This window comes from Phalacrocorax carbo, chromosome 16 (assembly GCF_963921805.1).
Source record: "Phalacrocorax carbo chromosome 16, bPhaCar2.1, whole genome shotgun sequence".
In the NCBI taxonomy this organism is placed as follows: Eukaryota; Metazoa; Chordata; class Aves; order Suliformes; family Phalacrocoracidae; genus Phalacrocorax; species Phalacrocorax carbo.
The window spans coordinates 1,262,269-1,280,311 of NC_087528.1; the positions used below are offsets into that span (position 1 = coordinate 1,262,269).

General features: G+C 46.2%; 1 protein-coding gene across 1 annotated transcript; it reads left to right on the forward strand.

Annotated features, from left to right (window-relative positions):
- Positions 1-421: 421 nt before the first annotated feature.
- SRP68 (signal recognition particle 68) lies at positions 422-18,030 on the forward strand. The gene is made up of 16 exons (XM_064467358.1): positions 422-594; positions 2,881-2,947; positions 3,512-3,625; positions 4,582-4,777; positions 5,570-5,652; positions 5,886-5,995; positions 6,357-6,439; positions 6,677-6,817; positions 10,712-10,810; positions 11,088-11,152; positions 11,473-11,632; positions 12,322-12,416; positions 12,653-12,782; positions 13,212-13,287; positions 14,724-14,776; positions 15,708-18,030. Exons 1-16 carry the CDS (start codon positions 459-461, stop codon positions 15,933-15,935), a joined length of 1,836 nt encoding a protein of 611 aa, XP_064323428.1. The 5' UTR covers positions 422-458; the 3' UTR covers positions 15,936-18,030.
- The last annotated feature ends 13 nt before the right edge of the window (positions 18,031-18,043 follow it).

Consider the following 18,043-nt stretch of genomic DNA (forward strand, 5'->3'; position numbering starts at 1 on the left):
GGGTGACCCTGGGGGATCAGTGCTGGGGGACCGACTCTGGGGGCTGATTTGGGGGTTGGGGGATCATGCCTGGGGTAGGTGAGGGGTGCAGGGCCTGGGGGGGGGCTGGTCCTGGAGTTGACCCTGGGGTAGAGGAGGGGGTCAGGGCTGGAGGCCCGATCCTGGGGGCTGGATCCTGGGGGCTGATTTGGAGTCTAGGTGGGATCAGCCCTGGGGTAGGTGAGGGGGACAGGTCTGGGGGGTGACCCTGAGGCGGGGGCTGGGAGGGGTATCGGTCCCGGGGTGGGTGAGGAGGGCAAGGAGGGCCCGATCCAGCCTGGGGTGGGAGGCATCCTACCCCTCCACGAGCGCGCCCGGACCCCGCTCCCCCCGCCCCGTTCCGGGTCCTCCCCTCTCCCGTCTGCCCCCGCGGCGGCCATGATGCAACGCGGTGGCGGCGGCGGCGGCCCGGGCACAAGATGGCGGCGGAGCGGCAGGGAGGCGGCGGCGGCGGCCGCGGCGGGGCGGGAGGCGGCGGCGCGGAGGACAACAAGGAGAACGAGAGGCCGGCCGGGCCGCAGGCCGGCAGCCTCGGCGACAGCCTGGGCCTGGAGAGCATCCTGCGCCGCGGAGGTGGCGGGGGGACGTGGCAGGCCCGGCCCCGTGGGCGGCGGGGGGACGTGGCGGCCTGTGGGGAGCGCGGGAGAGGCCGGGCGGGCGGCGGGAGCCCCTGCCCGGTGCGGAGGCGCTGCGGGCCGCCCCGAGCCGTGCCTCAGGCGGGAGCCGGCCGCGGGGCCCCGGAGGGGCCGGGCCATGCTGGCCTGGGCGCCTCGGGGCGGCGGCCTGGGCTGGGCGCCCTCCCTGGCGGTGAGGGGGGGATTTGGGTTGGATTCGGGTGAAATCGGGGAGTCAGCTTTGCACCTCTGAAACGTGGATTTATTCTTTGCAGCTTCTCCTTCCGAACCGCGTGACAGCTGTCGTCAGCCTTCAGAGCAGGACTCTGCGCTAGGCTGCGTGCTGCAGATAAGAGCAGGCTGTCAGTAATCTTATGCTGGTAATATGAATGCTTGAAGTGGGCTATAGTGATAAAATAAATCTTAATCGGTATGCTGAGATGGCAGACTGGCTCCTCTAGATTCAGCGCTTCCAAAATCTGATGTGGCCTTTTTGTATGCGAAACTTTCATGTGAAACTAGTCCAGCTGCGCAGCTGTGATAGAGCTGAGTTTTATCTTCTAGCTGAGAGGAAAACTTAAGTGAAACGGGATCAGAGGAAATGATCTTAAGCTGCGTCAGGGGAGGTTTAGGTTGGAGATGAGGGAAAATGTCTTCACCACAAGAGCAGTCAGGCCCTGGCACAGGCTGCCCAGAGAGGTGGGGGAGTCACCGTCCCTGGGGGGTTCAAAAACACGCAGACGTGGCACTTGGGGACGTGGTTTAGGAGGCCGGGGGGCGTTGGGCTGGTCGGACTTGGTGATCATAGAGGTCTTTTCCAACCTTAATGATTCTGTGATTCTGTAAGGCTGCAGTTTTCTGTTTAGCACGTGGCAGGTGTGGTAAAGTCAGTAACTGTGGAGTACGATGGAGAAGTAGTAATTGCCCTGGTGATGTTAGGAGTACCTGAGCCAGTGAAAAAGTAAATAAAATAAGGGGTATGAATTCAGTGAGTAACGGCACTAAACACTGAAGGACAGTCTGAAAAAAATCGTAGGTAGACAGCGAGGACAAGGAGGGCTATGTGAGGCGTTGCAGTTTGACTTGTTTGTTCCACAAATGCAGACTAATTCAGTGTAATAACTATTGATGTAGGTTTTTAATACTTGAAACTAAAGAGACTTTCTTTTAGGCGTAATTCCAAGGAAACGCTTAGAGGTCTGCTATTTTGAACTTGAAAAGTCTGATGGTTTCTTTAACTATAGTAATAGTATTTCTTTTGATGTCATCATTGTATAGTCTAGTTTTGGTTTTGAGGGCTTTTTTTAAAGCCTCCTTGGTGAAGCCTAAAAGGGAAATTTTGGGATATGCATACGTACACACAGAGATTTCTTGTTTATTATAGAAACTTTCTTTTGCAAAATAAAAATTGCCTTGTAAATGGAATTTCATCAGTAAATTTACTAGAATACAGCATGGTTTTGTTTGGTAGCATAATTAAGTGAGTAAAGTAAATACAAGATGCACAGAAATCAGCAAGTACACTGAAGAATGCATAGACTGGGTGGAAATTGTGACTTGCGATAGCATCACTCCCCAGGCTGGCGCGTTCTGTCATGGAGTGCTTGTTACAGTTATATGCAGTAAAACTAGAAATGTGTTGAAAAATTGAGTAGAAAATAAGCACCTTGAATATTTCCCAAAAGCTCTTTTTATGAGGTTCTCAGTATCCAGAAAGCAGTTTGTTTGTGGAGGCTGTGTCAGAAGGGCAGCAGTGATTCTGCTCGGTGTACTTCTCTCTTTCCTGAGACATGGGACACTTTAGGGTAGGAAGGCTTCTCTCTATTTCAGTTTTGCCAGCAAAACTGTGTCACAAGTGTGATTGGTGGGGCGGCACAGCGTAGCTAGGGCAGTCAGTTGTATTAGCCTAGATGCGTCTGTTGGTGTTGCTTGTTATCCTGGAACGAGCTCTAGTAACAGCAGCAGTGATTGTCTTGCCAAGGTGATTGTGGTACGCCTTAGTCCTGGCCTTGATGACAGTCAAAGCTCTGAAGGAAGCACTGGAGCCATGAGGTCTTCCAGGCCTGTCAGTTCTCTCATCTGTGCATTTGTGGGAGGTTTTTGGGTGTCCCTCTGTCCAAAGTGCGTTTGCTTAATGGAGCCTATGGAGTTCCCATCCATTATTCTGGGGTAGAACAAAGAACTGGTAACAGACTGTGCTGTCGATCTGCCTTAACACAAATCACAGTCCTTCAGATTGTGAAGGAGTCTCAGCAGCAGCATGGTTTACGACATGGAGACTTCCAGAGGTACAGGTGAGTAAACAGTGTGGATGTCTTGGAGTTAACAGCCTGACTTGCCTTACTTTATTTAAAATGTAAACCCACTGTAGCAGGCAACAAAAATGATCTGCCAAGTAAATACCGCTTGAGAAGTTGCTTCATGTAAAGCAATGTACACTTTTTTTCATTAGACATAATGTGCTGTGACTGTTCCATTTAGGAGGATACAGGCTGGCTGTTGTTTCTCTGTTGCCCTTTGAGAGTTTGCTTGTTAACACCTCGCTGATAATCACTATACTCTTCCAGAACTGAGTTTCTATAAATGTACATAGAGCAGTTAGACATCAAAGAGAACATTGTTCTGATTTTTCAAGATCAGGAATTATGATGTGTCTTCTTGCCTTTCTTGTATTCGATTAATCACTGGTTTCCAGGTAGTTTCTGAGCTACCTCTTACCATATGTTGTATATGGAGTTCTTAGTTGTTAAAACATTGCCTGTCACAGCCTTTAGTCCTTTTTTTTCTGGTTGGAGGGAGCAGTAAGCAGAAACAAAGTTGGGTTTTGGCCAAACTGACTGTGGTCGTCTTTTCTTTAGGGGTTACTGCTCCCGAAGGCTAAGGCGGCTCCGAAAAACTCTCAACTTCAAGATGGGAAACAGGCACAAGTTCACTGGGAAGAAGGTGACTGAAGAGATTCTCTCAGACAACAGGTACAGTCACTGGTTTCTTTCGAGTGATCTGTTTTCATGTGGGTGCAGTGGAAAACTTCTGTACAACATACTTGAAAGTACTTCTTTTCAGAGATGTGTGCTGTTGATGTTAATAAAAGATGAAAGTTGGGGCTGCAGTGAGGGGGAAGAGGCACTGTTCACATCCTGCTTCGTCATGAGAACAAGTGGAAGAGGGAGCAACAACAGCCAGTTCCTTCTCTTCCCTCAGTTGTTAAAATGGGCTCTTTTCAGAAGCAGTAAATTACTTTGATATTAAAGAGGAAATGCTTATTCAGGTCTGTTGCAAGGTAGCCATATGAATGCTCATAACGTAAATGGTGATAACATAAATGGTATAGCCAGCAAGGCTGTGGCTGGAGACATAATTCCTTCCTGTTGAACAGAAATATTGCATTGCAAGTTTTAATTAGATTTTATAAATTTGGCAGAATGCTTGTCTGATAAATCCGTAGAGAATAGCCAGGATCTTGGACTCATTTCTCAGCTGTTGACACAGTTGAAGTGTCTGCTGTCTTGTCTTCTCTTGTGGGGAAAAGAAAACATGATGCTGTCTTCACCTGTATGGTTAAGGAGCCAGATGCATTATAGCATTAGCTGGCGGGAAAACAGACATGTTTACCCCTATTCAACCAGTTTGAAGAGCAACCTAAAATAATAAATCCCATTGTCTTCACGATGTCTGTGGTGCTACAGAGTGGTACCAAACTGTCTTCCTCAGTTGGGTGATGATGCTTCTGTAGTGGGAAATACAGTAGAAAACGGGTAATACGACTTTGCATGCTTAGAATGTTAAGAAGTAGGAGCATCTACCTCTTATTAACCAAGCTGAACCTTTGCTACCAAACTGCACATCACACGGCAAAGAGCTAGGGGTGATGTGGTAATGCTTGTTTGAATGTCATCATTTTTTTTGTTAATCTTCGCCTGCCCCACAGGTATTTGCTATTGATTCTGATGGATGCAGAGAGAGCCTGGAGTTATGCCATGCAGCTGAAACAGGAAGCAAACACAGAGCCTCGCAAACGCTTTCACTTGCTCTCTCGTCTGCGCAAAGCTGTGAAGCACGCTGAGGAGCTGGAGCGACTGTGTGAAAGTAACAGAGTGGATGCCAAAACAAAGCTGGAAGCTCAGGTAACCGCTAATACTTTGATCTTATTTTACATCAAAAGCCAAACAAGAAACCTTTTGATTTTGGGTGAAGAGATTATTCTCATCTAGCCGTAGATAACCCAAATTGACTGATTCTCAACCTGGATAGTGTCTCCCTTTGAACAGATTGGACTTTCTGTAATGCTGCTGCTGGAATTGCACAAAAACCAGTGGCACCAGCCAAGATGAGGACCTGGTGTTTAGAAGTTGAATAAGTGTATCAAATGATTGTCCTCGCTTTGAAGAACAGTACGTTTAATAAAAGTAAAAAGAATAGAGAGACACTGAGATGGTGCAGTACAGCCTAAGAAGCTGTGCTTACCTGCTGAGTATTTGTTAAATGCCCTAAAGTAGCCACCTAGAACACAAGGCTTGAGGCTGCAGTTCCTGGAACACAGAAAGCAACTGTGTTGTGACACCAGCCTCCCTGAACAAGGGGCTGCAGTGGTGCTCAGTTCATTAAAACTGCCATTTTGTAGCTTATTGCTGGGGGAGAAAAAAGTTATGTGACATCAGTGGGCCATGCTGATTGTGTAACAAGCAAGAAACATCTTTGCTTTCATCTCCTTAGAAATGTAGCGGTGTCAGTTAAAAGGAAAAAAGGTAGGTGGCTAGTATCCGTGATCCAAATCAGTTGCCTTCTGTGGGAAGACCAAATGAAAAGGGCAAGGCTTAATCACTTACTGTAGGCGTCGCAGCAGCCTTCCTACTGAAGGTTGTACAAACTGGGCTGTCGGTCTTGGGGAAATTAACTCGCCCTTGCGCTGTCTGCAGGCATACACGGCTTACCTCACAGGAATGCTCCGCTTTGAACACCAGGAGTGGAAGGCAGCAATGGAGGCTTTCAACAAATGCAAGTGAGTTCCCCCACTTCACCAACTTCATTTAGTAAATGGTATTGGATCAGTCTGATAACTTTATATACTGTAAGTACAGCCACCGTATGAGTTGTTTAGTTAATTGTGGGCTTCACTGGGAGGTGCTACGGCGGAAATAGCATCCTCCATAGTAGAGGCAGAAACTCGTCCCTTAAGATAGTATCTTACAGAATGACACATACTGCAGAGTTAATATTTATTCTTTGCTATAGGACCATATACGAAAAACTGGCCAACGCTTTCACAGAAGAGCAAGCTGTACTGTATAACCAGCGTGTGGAAGAGATCTCGCCCAACATTCGCTACTGTGCCTATAATATTGGTAAGGAAAGGGGGGTACCTAATCTCCAACAAAGAGCAAGGCTTGTTCGTGAGAAAGGAATATTGACTTGATAGTTAAATACTGGCCTAAGTGACATTGTATATTGTAGGCAAATTCTGCACACATTCTGGGGCAGTTTAGCAGTGGAGAAATATACTCATTTTGCAACAGTGCATGAGGTATTGTGTAAAAAGACAAAATACCCGTTTGCAGTAGTTTGCTTATGAAGTCAGAATGAAATTGCAAATATCTGCCCTTTGTCCCCAAATTACTAGTATAAAATCTATTGATTAGCTTTTCTGTATTAAAATAATTTGTGAACTCAGCTGGAAATGTGATCTTGCGTTGTTAATTCTCTCAGGTGACCAATCTGCTATGAATGAGTTGATGCAGATGAGATTGAGGTCTGGTGGCACTGAAGGCCTTCTTGCAGAAAAGCTGGAGGTAACTTATTTGCATGCTTCAAGTTGAAACATTCATTATCACTCTGTTGAGCATAAATGTTGCTGCAGCACAGCCAAAACTTACCAGAAGAGAGCAAGCAAGCCTGGGCTCTATGGGAAACTACGCTTTCCTAAAAAGCCCTTTGATTTCAAAATAATCAAGTTTAATGTGGATTTGAAAGACTCGGTTTTGGATACCTTAAAGTTCAAGCTCATAAGTTCAGACCATTCTCTCCAGGCGCTGATTACCCAAACTCGAGCAAAGCAGGCAGCCACAATGAGCGAGGTGGAGTGGAGAGGAAGAACTGTTCCAGTGAAGATAGACAAAGTGAGGATCTTCTTGCTGGGGCTGGCCGACAACGAAGCAGCGATTGTTCAGGTAACCCAGAGGCCACCTCCAGTGCCAGTGTTCTAACTGTCCTCTTTCCTTCAGCGTGCAAGATAATACGTGAATAAAAACTTGAATAATCTTTTTCTCAAACTTGGGGTTGGAAGGCTAAAAGTGAGAATATTGACTGTAACCCAAAGCTGAAGTGTCAGTGGGGCGTAGCTCCCACAGCCTACTGAGCGGTGGTCTGGGAGATCCGCTCTGAGTATTACTGCTCTTTTGAATGCTGCGCTGCACAGAAGCACTGCCTTCCAGTAGCAGGGTGATAACCATTATTATTTGTAAGTCACTTGGAAGTGAAGGTTATAGTTTTAAGAGTAACTGGTTTTGAATTACTCCTCTCATTTCTTTAAGTATCTTGCTCAAACGCTCACAACTTCAGAGCAACCAAAAGAAAAAGATACGTATTGATCACCCTTTTTCAGCAACAAAAAGCAATTTGCCAGGTGAAGCGGGTGCTATGAGGTTTATAGCATTCTCTTCTTGGTTTATGCAAATCCTCAAAAGCAGGAAGAGGATTACTAAATGTCAGGACGTAGAAATGCAACAGTTCTGAAACACTTCCAGTGGCTCACACTATGCATGTCTTTAGTATTGCAGCCAAGTTTTCCACATGGAGCTTTTTCCTTGGAAATGGTGCCCGGGTGGTGTATCCTGCTTCCCAGTGGCCGCATACAACACACTTGCTGTTTGAGAAGGCGGTGAAAGGATCTTTAGGAACAACTGTTGCCACTAAAGATGGGCTTTTTTTGGCATCAGAAAACATCACCAGGAGAATAATGATGATAAATAGAAATGATAAAATGAAAACCCTACAAAGGTATAAGGCAAGTGGGCAAGAGCAGGAGATCGTGCTAAGAAGATAGTGTGAGTAGGATAAATGGGATATAGCTGGGTAGGAAACATTAGTGTTAACCAGTCTTGTCATAATGTCATGAACTGTATGTTGCTGAATGAATTTTGTTGTAGGTAGTACGTTAGTACGGCCAGCAGGTGGAAGTGCAGCTCGGAGTTCAATGGTCCCTCGTTTAACTTCGGTCCTGCCAGGCTAGCAGCTGGACCTTTTCAGTTCAGTTGCCCTCTTTGTTCCACAAAGCCGTGGCAGAGCAGCGATCTGAATTTTTCACCCTGCTTTGTGTTCCTTGGAAGCTCTCACTAAACAGAGGAGTTTCGTGGTACTGGATCATGACTAGTAGTGGCAAGAGCTGAACGTGCAGCAGCAGCATTTACATTCCCAGAGGGCTAAAACTTGGCTTTCTGAAAGCAGTTCTGCAGTTGCTGTGTCAGCTGCGATGGGCAGTCCAGCTTCAGCTAAACGTATTGTGGGGGTTCCTGGGATCTTCGGCACCTTTCTTCTCGTCTTCGCTAAGTTGAAACCTAACGTAACAGCAGTGCTCCTCAGGGTTTGGTTAGAAACAAACACAAGTGTGTGTTTTCTGTAAAAATTGAGATTCTCAGCACAATCATATCGTTGCCTTCAGTGTCCTGTTGGTAGTGAGGGAAACAGAGCAAATAGGCCGAACTGAAATACGAATCCAAGTTTAAAATTACTTGGGTCAGCCCTTTTGTAGACTTGAAAGCATGACTTCAAGGGCCCATTGACTCCAAGCAGGTAGAAGCAAGAGGGCTGAAGGGCAGAGCGATGGAAGTGTGCTCCTATCTGGTATTGCCTCAGGGATTCTGTGGTTGTCTCTGGTAGCTAGAACTGTAGCAAAAATGGGTGGTAATAACTTTCGGAGATGATACACAATGTTTTAGGACAAATCCAAAATTAGAAATGAGCACTTCTAGACTTTCAGACTTGGTTTCACTGGGGTCAGTTCCTTGGACCCCTTTAAGACTGAACCTGTGCTGTTCCAGCAGGGCCTTTGGATCAGCAGTCGCAGCACTTGTATCTCGGTTTTATGATCTGATATCTTCTGAACCAGGACATATGTGTATTTGTATATAGAATTAATTTAACCTTAGGAGTTTTTGCGTAGAAATGAAAGCCTTTGTTTCATTGCACAGCCCAGCCCTTTCTCTGTTTGTGTTTGACTGATGATTTAGTTATGTCTGTTTTCATTTTTGTGCATACAGTGAAATTGCTGTGCTGCCCTGGGTGAGGTTGAGAATGCTGTCAGACTTGTCTCTGGTTATTCTGAGAAGTTAGTCCCACCTTAAAAATTATTGCAGCAAATCTGAGGGAAAAAAAAACCCAAACCCCAAACTCCCCAAACCACCTTTGTTTCAGGTCAAGATACCTGAGGTTTTGTGAGGGAGTAAAAATAACATTTCTTAATGGTTTTGCAAACCTGAAAAGAGGAGAGGCAGAGACTGTAGAGCTCTACTGAAAATAAACAACCGAGCGTGCTTTTAGACAGTGTTTTATTCACCTGGGCAATTGCAAATCTGTGGCAGCAGCGTTCATCTGCTTTGGCATGACATGGAAGTGGTGTAACGCAGTGCTGATACGCTTCAACCCCTCCTTTGATTACTAAGGTTGAGGTTTGTTTCTGTGCAGTTTTCTCCTACTGAATCAGTAAGCGTCCTGCGATCCCCATCCGGTTACGTTCTCGGTCACCTGAATGGAAGCTGAGTTTGGGTTTGGGTGCATTGTTTAATTGGGTACAGGATATGCCAGTCCATTAGGCAGAGATGGGGCTTCAACTTGTTTTTCAAAAGTTGTTTTCAAATTTTGGTTTTGGGGCAGAAGGCCAAAGTTGCTTCATGTTTTTAACAAAACTTGTGGTGACAACAGAAAAGCACTCAGTCGCTCCTGCTACTAAAATTCAGGGTTACTTTAAAAAAGTGCTTCAAACAAGCCAATTATCGCCACTGTGAGCATTACTAGAGAGGGAGTGTAAAAATGATAATCATCTACATGTTCTTACCTGTTGTGGTTTAGCCCCAGTCAGCACCTAAGCCCCACGCGGCCACTCGCTCACTGCCCCCACCCCAGTGGGATGGGAGAGAATCAGAAGAGCAAAAATAAGAAAACTTGTGGGTTGAGATAAGAACAGTTTAATAATTAAAATGAATAGTAATAATAATGTAATAAAAAGGGAAACGATATGAGACAGGTGAAACCTGGGGCGGGGTGGAAGTGATGCAACTGCTCACCACGTGCCGACCGACGCTGCCAGTCCCCAAGCCGCTATTGCTGCTTCTCCCCAGCCAACTCCCCCACTTAATAAACTGGGCATGACCCCATATGGTCTGGAATGTCCCTTTGGCCAGTCTGGATCAGCTGTCCTGGCTGTGCCCCCTCCCCTCCGGGCCTCTTGTGCCCCTGGCAGAGCCTGGGGAGCTGAAACAGTCCTTGACTAGTGTAAGCCCTGCTCAGCAACAACTAAAACATCAGTGTGTTACCGACATTGTTCTCATACTAAGTCCAAAGCACAGCACTGTACCAGCTACAGTGAAGAAAATTAACTCTATCCCAGCCAAAACCGGGACTTTACCACATCAGAAAATTTAAATCACCATGACAAGAGCCATCTACATTGGTTCGTTTCAGTTCAGTTATGCTCAGCTCTTCTGTTGCTGGGCCTTCCTCACAGTGCAGTCCAACCTTTGCTGCTCCTGGAGCAATGTGGGTGCCATCCTGGGAGGGAGTGGCTGGGAAGGTAGCTGTTGCAGGGATAAAGCAATCATAGCTGTGTGTGCTAGGCCTTCAGTGCTGCTGAACTCTCAGCACTGACCACATTCTCGCCCAGTTTCTGTCAGTTTGCACCCTAGAGCGTGTTGTGGACAGGTACGGATTGGAGTTCTAGCTACCCATGGATCTTAAAGCCACAATTCAGGAGAAACTTTGTTCAATCTCCTCAGATAATTCTTGCATTGTGGGATGCAAAATACAAAAATTTCTAATAGATATCTATCTTAACTTTCCTTTGCTCTTAGGCAGAAAATGAGGAGACAAAGGAACGTTTGTTTGAATCTTTACTCAGTGAGTGTAGAGATGCCATTCAGGCTGTTCGGGAAGATTTGAAACCGGACCAGGTAAGGAGCAAACATCAATGTTTCTGCTTTCGACGACATAGTGTTTCTTTGGGACTGATTTGTTACCCTTAAACTTGGTTAACAGTAAAAGTGGCTGGGATTTTATTCTCATCAGAACTGGAGAGGGTGAATAGCAATGTAGAAGCCCTCGTTCTTTTGCCAGGAGCCTGATATAACTTCCCTGATTTACGGAGACCTTGAGTTGTTTCTGATGTTTTCTTCCCTCAGCTGCCAGTTTTAAGTAAATGATGCAATGTTTTGTCCCTGATTTCTGCAGAAGCAGCGGGAACACACTCTGGAAAATGATTCTGGGAAGGTGTCCAACATCCAGTACTTACACAGGTAATGGGCAAACACTGCTGCCTGTACTAGCGTGAAGAAGTCGTGCTCTTGTGTCAAGATTTTATTTTTGTTTGGTTTTGGTTTATGGGGTTTTTGTTCTGGGCCTCTCAGATCTGAAAGGATGACTGTACGGATAAGGATCTGATTCGTGCAGCTTTGAAAACATTTTGCTGAAGACTCTCATGTTGACCTTTCAGGTGTTTTTTTTTCCCCTTCTAGTATCAGCTTAGACTGGGGAGAGGAGTTCTCTTCAGAACAAAGATTTATGTGTGAGTAGTTCTGACAGTCTGCTAATGATATTTTCTCTTTTATCTTTTTAGTTATTTGACTTACATCAAGCTGTCAACAGCCATCAAGCGCAACGAAAGCATGGCAAAGTCTCTGCAGAAGGCACTGCTGCAGCAGCAGCGATCAGAAGAGGATGGCAAGCGCACACCACGGCCTCAGGACCTAATCCGTCTTTACGATATCATTTTGCAGGTAATGCTAGGAAAACAAATCCAATTCTTCATACTAACTGGAGAACTTTGGTACAAAAAGCTGTTGTAGAAAATAGAGCAGAGCAAGTGAACTGTCTGTGAAGTCTGAAGAGCAGCTCAGTACCTACAGTGACCTTGTTGAAGACGTCCTTCGTCTACATGACGCACAAATAAATAAACAGAAAACGCTGCTAGAATGGATGCCCTTGGTTTTACACCCTAATGCAGTTTTTAAATAGTTTTTCTGACTATTTTGTGCAGCACCCTGATGGCTGCCGTAGTGCCTGCTGGCCAGAAAAAGTAGGAGCTGAAAATACTTATAATGTCCGTCGTCTTCATAAGCAGTTTCTCAGTTTCTCACATAAATTTTCAATTAACTGTGGGAGCCTGTGGCTGAAGCAGTTGTGAATGGGAAAGGGAAATGCCTTATGAAAGAATTGCTTCATGTGAAGTCTGAGGAGTCTTTGTCCTCATTCCTGTTTGTATCAGGAAATCTGTCCTGAGGGCAAGCTTGCACAAGTTTCAGTGAGTGTCCTGCACAAGGTTAGCATGCTGATAATTAGAAAAACTGGAAACTATTTCCATGGGAGTGTACTGTTGACTTGTTAAAAGGGGCAGCTTTCTCTTACTCCAGCAGATTCCAGAGGAAAACAACGCCTGCATTTGTTCCTCTGACTCTCTTTTGCACAGAACCTCGTGGAACTGACACAGCTTCCTGGCCTAGAAGAGGACAAGAACTTCCAAAAAGAGATTGGATTGAAGACGCTTGTGTACAAAGCTTACAGGTGACTGAGAAGCAGCCAGGTTTTCTTTAGCAGGGATTACATCTTCAAAGGTTATTATTCCAAAGCCCTGTGTGCTGTACAGGGCTTTGATGCAGTTTCCCCTTCCCTTCTGTGAAATGAAGGCTGGATGCTAAGAGAAGCTGGCCAGTGCCTCTTAATAATATCTTATTAGTCATTGGAGTTGGCAAAAGGTACGGATGACAAACATGTCAGTGAGCCCCTCTTTACTCTTGCAGGTGTTTCTTCATTGCACAGTCCTACGTCCTGGTAAAAAAATGGAGTGAAGCTCTTGTTTTGTATGAGAGAGTGCTGAAATATGCCCGCGAAGTTCAGTCAGGAGCTGGAGCTTATAAGAACAGCTTGAAGGTAGGAGCCTGTGTGTAGAAGGGAGCTGAAATTTATGAAGAAGCTCTGCCCCAGCATTTGTTGTCAACTAGGTGCCCGACCATTACAATTCAAGACTGATGTTTAAGAAGGGAGAAGAGTAATACAAGTGTGACTGTTTGACACACTATAGTAGAGAGGTTCTAATGATGTGAAAATGGTTCAGTGGCCACTTGCTTGGCAGTTGTAACTTGCTGTAACAACCCCATAACAATTTACCACGCTTTCGCACATTGTCATGCTACTTGTGTAATGCCTGAAGGGCTGCACTGTAGCTTTTCCTCTTCTGGGAAGGCTTACCAGCACTGGGACTTAGTTTCTTACTTCTTACTTTGTCAGGTTTTATGTTTGCCTTAACTCTTAAACTCTGGCACATTTCAAGGTCTCAGATAATTTTCTTTAACGACCTAGGAGCTGCCTGATGTTCAGGACCTGATCACTCAAGTCAATGCAGAGAAATACTCCTTGCAAGCGGCAGCTATATTAGGTGAGTTGCGCGATTATACTAGAGTCTAATGACTCTTCAGTAACGCCCCTGCAGCTATTTTATTAGTTTTTCGGGCGTTCCAAATGTTTTTCCACTTCACTCTGATCTATGTAGGCTCTGGAAAACATTTCCCCCCCACCTGGTTCTAGCTTTTTCTAGCTGTGTGTAGCGCAGATAGGCAACCACTGACTAGATGTCTGGCATCTTGCTACCCGCCCAGAGATGCGAAAACGCTTTGTGAGGATGGGCACCTCTTGTGGTAACCTGCACAGAACATTCTGTTTAGTGATTCTGGGGTTTTTTTGCTGCAAACAAGTTGGCCTTACTCATCCCGGTTTTGCTAGCTGAGAGAACTACTGAGGAAGGGGGGAGCAGTGATGTTCTGCTCCTTGTCAGTGTTGACCAGGCATGAGGAACTTTGGGGGTGAACTTTGTAATGTCTCGGATGGCTGTTTTTGCTGTGCCTGTTGCTGGAAACCCAAGACAAGTAACAGATTGCCTTGTCTTTTATTGCCTTACTGTCTGTCGTGGTTCAGTCCCTGTCGGCAACTAAACACCCCGCAGCCGCTCGCTCACTGCCCCCACTCCTGCGGGATGGGAAGAGAATCGGAAGAGCAAAAGCACAAAAAAGTACTTGTGGGTTGAGATAAGAACAGTTTAATAATTAAAATAAAATAATAATAATGATTATGATAATAACAATAATGGTAATATAATAAAAAGGAAAAGGGAAAAAGGAAAAAAACCCAAAACCACAAGCGATACAACCGATCACCACCTGCCGACCGACACTGCCCGTCCCCGAGCCGCGATCGCTGCCTCCCTGCCCCGGCCAGCTCCTCCCAGTTAACATACTGGGCATGACGTTACATGATATGGAATATCCCCTTGGCCAGTTTGAATCCGCTCTCTCATCTGTGCCCCCTCCCCTCCAGGCTCCTTGTGCCCCCGGCAGAGTGTGGGAAGCTGGAAAAGTCCTTGGCTAGTACAAGCACTGCCCAGCAACAACCAAAACATCGGTGTGTTATCTCAACGTTGTTTTCATACTAAGTCCAAAGCACAGCGCTGCGCCAGCTGCAGGGAAGAAAATGAATCTATCCCAGCTAAAACCATGACACTGTCACTTTAACAGACCCCACTGGGGTCTTCTCATCTGCTGCTTTGTGCTGAACTCAAACTAGGTGCTGCTTTCAGGAGCCTCTCACGACAAGGCAAAGGAGCAGCTCTCCATCACTGGAGAGCCGTGTTGGCTGTAGATGAGGGTGTGTGATCCTCGTAGTCTAGAAAGCAAGTTGATTCTACTGAAAATATTGTCTTCCGTATCCCAGGAAGCAAGGCTCATAGCTAAGCTTAGAGGACAGCTGACTCCTGAGATAGTCTTAATTTATGCCAAGATCTAGCCTGTTATTCTTACCTCTCTTTCTTCAATTTTGCAGATGCAAATGATACTCATGAGACTGAGTCTCCATCTCAGGTCAAGGATGGCAAGGTAAGAGCTGAGAGCTCGGGCAAATTCCCGTAGTGTTCTTAATGAGTATTACTTTTAACCAGTTAGTGAGTGTCTCTTACAACTCAAGAAATGTCATGCCAATTGGAGTTTGGTCCCCCAGCATAAGAAGGACATGGACCTGTTGGAGCGAGTCCAGAGGAGGGCCGCCAAGATGATCCGAGGGCTGGAGCCCCTCTCCTGTGAGGCCAGGCTGAGAGAGCTGGGGTTGTTCAGCCTGGAGAAGAGAAGGCTGCGGGGAGACATTACAGCAGCCTTCCAGGACCTGAAGGGAGCCTGCAAGAAAGCTGGAGAGGGACTCTTTACAAGGGCATGGAGTGATAGGACAAGGGGTGATGACTTTAAACTGAAAGGGGGCAGATTTAGACTAGATATAAGGAAGAAATTCTTCACTATGAGCTTCATGAAGCACTGGCACAGGTTGCCTAGAGCAGCTGTGGATGCCCCATCCCTGGCAGCGTCCATGGCCAGGTTGGACGGCGCTTTGAGCACCTGGTCTAGTGCAAGGTCTCCCTGCCCATGGCCGGGGGTTGGAACTAGATGATCTTTAAGGTCCTACCCAACCCAAACCGTTTGGTGATTCTATGACTAATGTCTTTAAGAGATTTTATTAGGCTTGTTTTCTTTCTGCAAGTTGTAAAGGTGGCTGACAGGGTGGGGTTGCTTGGGCTGCTGCTTGCAGCTTCTGGTGTGGCATCTGTTTTTTTTAAACTTAGCACATGGGAAGCTTTTCCAGAGACCGTGCAGCAATGCTCTGACGGGTTCAAATCATTTTCAAGGGCCCAAGATGTCACACAAGGGAACTTCAGCTTCTCTTGTCTCAGTTGCTGCTTAATCCTCTTGGTTTGTTTGACCCTTGTCATCTTTGATTTGACGTGTGTTCAATTTGTGTTTCTGCGTTGGTCTCTTTCAGCCACTCTCGGAACGGTTTGAGACTTTCTGTCTGGATCCTTCTCTTGTCAGCAAGCAAGTCAGCCTCGTGCACTTCCCGCCGGGCTTCCAGCCCATTCCGTGCAAACCCTTGTTCTTTGACCTGGCCCTTAATCATGTTGCTTTCCCACCTCTGGAGGACAAGGTGGAGCAGAAGGCCAAGAGTGGCCTTACAGGATATATAAAGGGCATCTTTGGATTCAAAAGTTAACCGGGACCCCCTGAGGAACAGCGGTTTTATTCTGTATTGAAGGAGAAGCTCCGAGAGGTTCTAGGACACGAATATCTGCACCTGAAACCGACAGAGGGAGGTTTTACCATCTTCTTCCCTGTGTTCTGTGTATATGTCTGTGCACTTACGTTCTCTCCCAGTGTATTAAAGACAAACAATCTATTCAGAAACATACGTATGCTATAAATAGCTGAAAATAATTTGGAGCACAGAGAAATTCCATTCTGCTTGGAGAAGTTGGAGCTCACGTTGTGACCAGCGGCCTGTTCGGGGCTGGTACATGTCTCCTTACCATGGACCGGGGCAAAAAGGCATAACTTGATTCCTCCCCCCACCCCTCACCCCCATTATTTGACACTATAATTTGGTATTTTGGTCTAGAAATCTGGGTGTGATGGGGAAACAGGCAAAAGTTAGATGCAGAACTAAACCAGCAAGGTGAGGCTGGCTACACAAAGGCTATGAAACAGTAGCCAAGGGGGCTAACTTCCCTTCCCTTTTGACTCCCAGTCCTCGCTGGGAAGCATATGTAGTTATGCAAAGAGAAGCCTCTGTGTTTTTTAAAAATGTAACATTCAGAAATGACAAAATAGAGCCTCCTGTCAATAAGGATGGCAAATACGTTACCGAATGTTAATGGCTGCCCCAGTTGTGGTGGAGCATAACCTCAATTTGTACTCCGGGCCGATAGGATCCTTCTTTATTGATACACGTTCTGTTACACGCGTAAATGCAGCGTAGAACCTATTCCTACAAGGCTTTTCCTGGGAAACTAGCTTCATGGGAGGCTTTAGAACTAGCTACTTGCTCCTCACGGGAAGTTGGGTCTCTGGGTGTTCCTTCCGTCTCTGATCTAAACCTTGCCTGAAACAAGATGGTCTTTTTCTGGAGCTCATCTGTTGCTTTTTTCCTCATCATCACTCAGTAGATACGCCTGAAATGAGGAATAAACAACAGGAGACCAGCAGGTTCTGGAGTGACAGGTCTTCTCTGCCGTGCCAGACAGCTTTTGTTGTTTGTTTAGGGTTTTTTTTTGTTCTTTAATAAAGCACCCAGGTGCTGTGGTGGTAGGCACATTCCAAATGTGGGTAATTTCGTCATTTTGATCACATAAACAGGAAGAAAACCCCGCAGCACATGGGCAGAACTGTTCCTCAGTGAAGCCGTGGGAAGTTTCCACCAGCAGTGTCTGGGTTTTCTCTCGGTCTGTAGCCGGAAGCTGAAAGAGCGGTTTGTTTGAGCTGCCCTAACTCTGCTGCACCGGGTGTCTTCACTTTGCGTTGCTTCGCCATTTTTAGGCATCGGAGTTAATAGGGCTGGAAAGAGAATTGTTTAAAATGGTTGGATTGTTGTGGGAATTTTCCGCGCAAGGTGCGTGTCAGGTGGGTGGGGGGAATTACCGATTCCCATTACATGAATATGGCTGTTTGCTGCTTTGTTCCCAGTTGATCTGACTTGTGAGTTCTCAAAGTACAAAGCAGCTTTCGAGAGTTCTCTGCGCTCAGAAAGAGGGAGGAGGAGGAGGAACTTGTTTGTGTTTCATTTTTGCAACAGGGAGGTGAAATGGGAATTTCTGGTATTCCGGCCAGTTCCACTTGCCTCTGGATGCCAGGGGGGATTTTATAAGAGAAAGGGGAGTGTAGAGCTGAAAGAAACGTGGAAGACTTTATTCATCAGATGACAAGTTCTTGGTCTCTTCCCCACAAAGCCTGTTCCCTTACGGACAAGGCAAGGTCACGCAGTGGCCGGCGCAGGCATCAGCTGGTTGATCTGCTTCGTGGTACCTCCTGTGTGCGTTTATCTGAGCTTCTCTCCCCTTTTCAGCTTTTATATCAAATCACTTTGAGAACTGTTCTGTTTGGTTTGCAAACCAAACTCCTTTCAGCTTTCCCTCCCAGCAGTCTACGTGGTGCCTGGATTGATTCCAGTGAAACTTGTACCGTGGCCACTTTCTAATTGGTTACTGTGACAAAAAGCTAAGAGCAGTTGGCCTCTTTGTCAAACATCTCTTGACAGATAACTAATTATTTGAATGCAGATAAGAAATCTGAAAACAATAAAGTTTTATTCCTGACCTCTGAGGCGTG

What these genes read in the sequence shown, in the direction of transcription:
- SRP68 (XM_064467358.1), top strand. Translation starts at nt 459, where the DNA reads ATGGCGGCGGAGCGGCAGGGAGGCGGCGGCGGCGGCCGCGGCGGGGCG. An exon ending in AAGATTTGAAACCGGACCAG is followed by an intron (nt 10,811 to 11,087) that starts GTAAGGAGCAAA and finishes TGATTTCTGCAG; the next exon opens with AAGCAGCGGGAACACACTCT. An exon ending in CTTATAAGAACAGCTTGAAG is followed by an intron (nt 12,783 to 13,211) that starts GTAGGAGCCTGT and finishes TTAACGACCTAG; the next exon opens with GAGCTGCCTGATGTTCAGGA.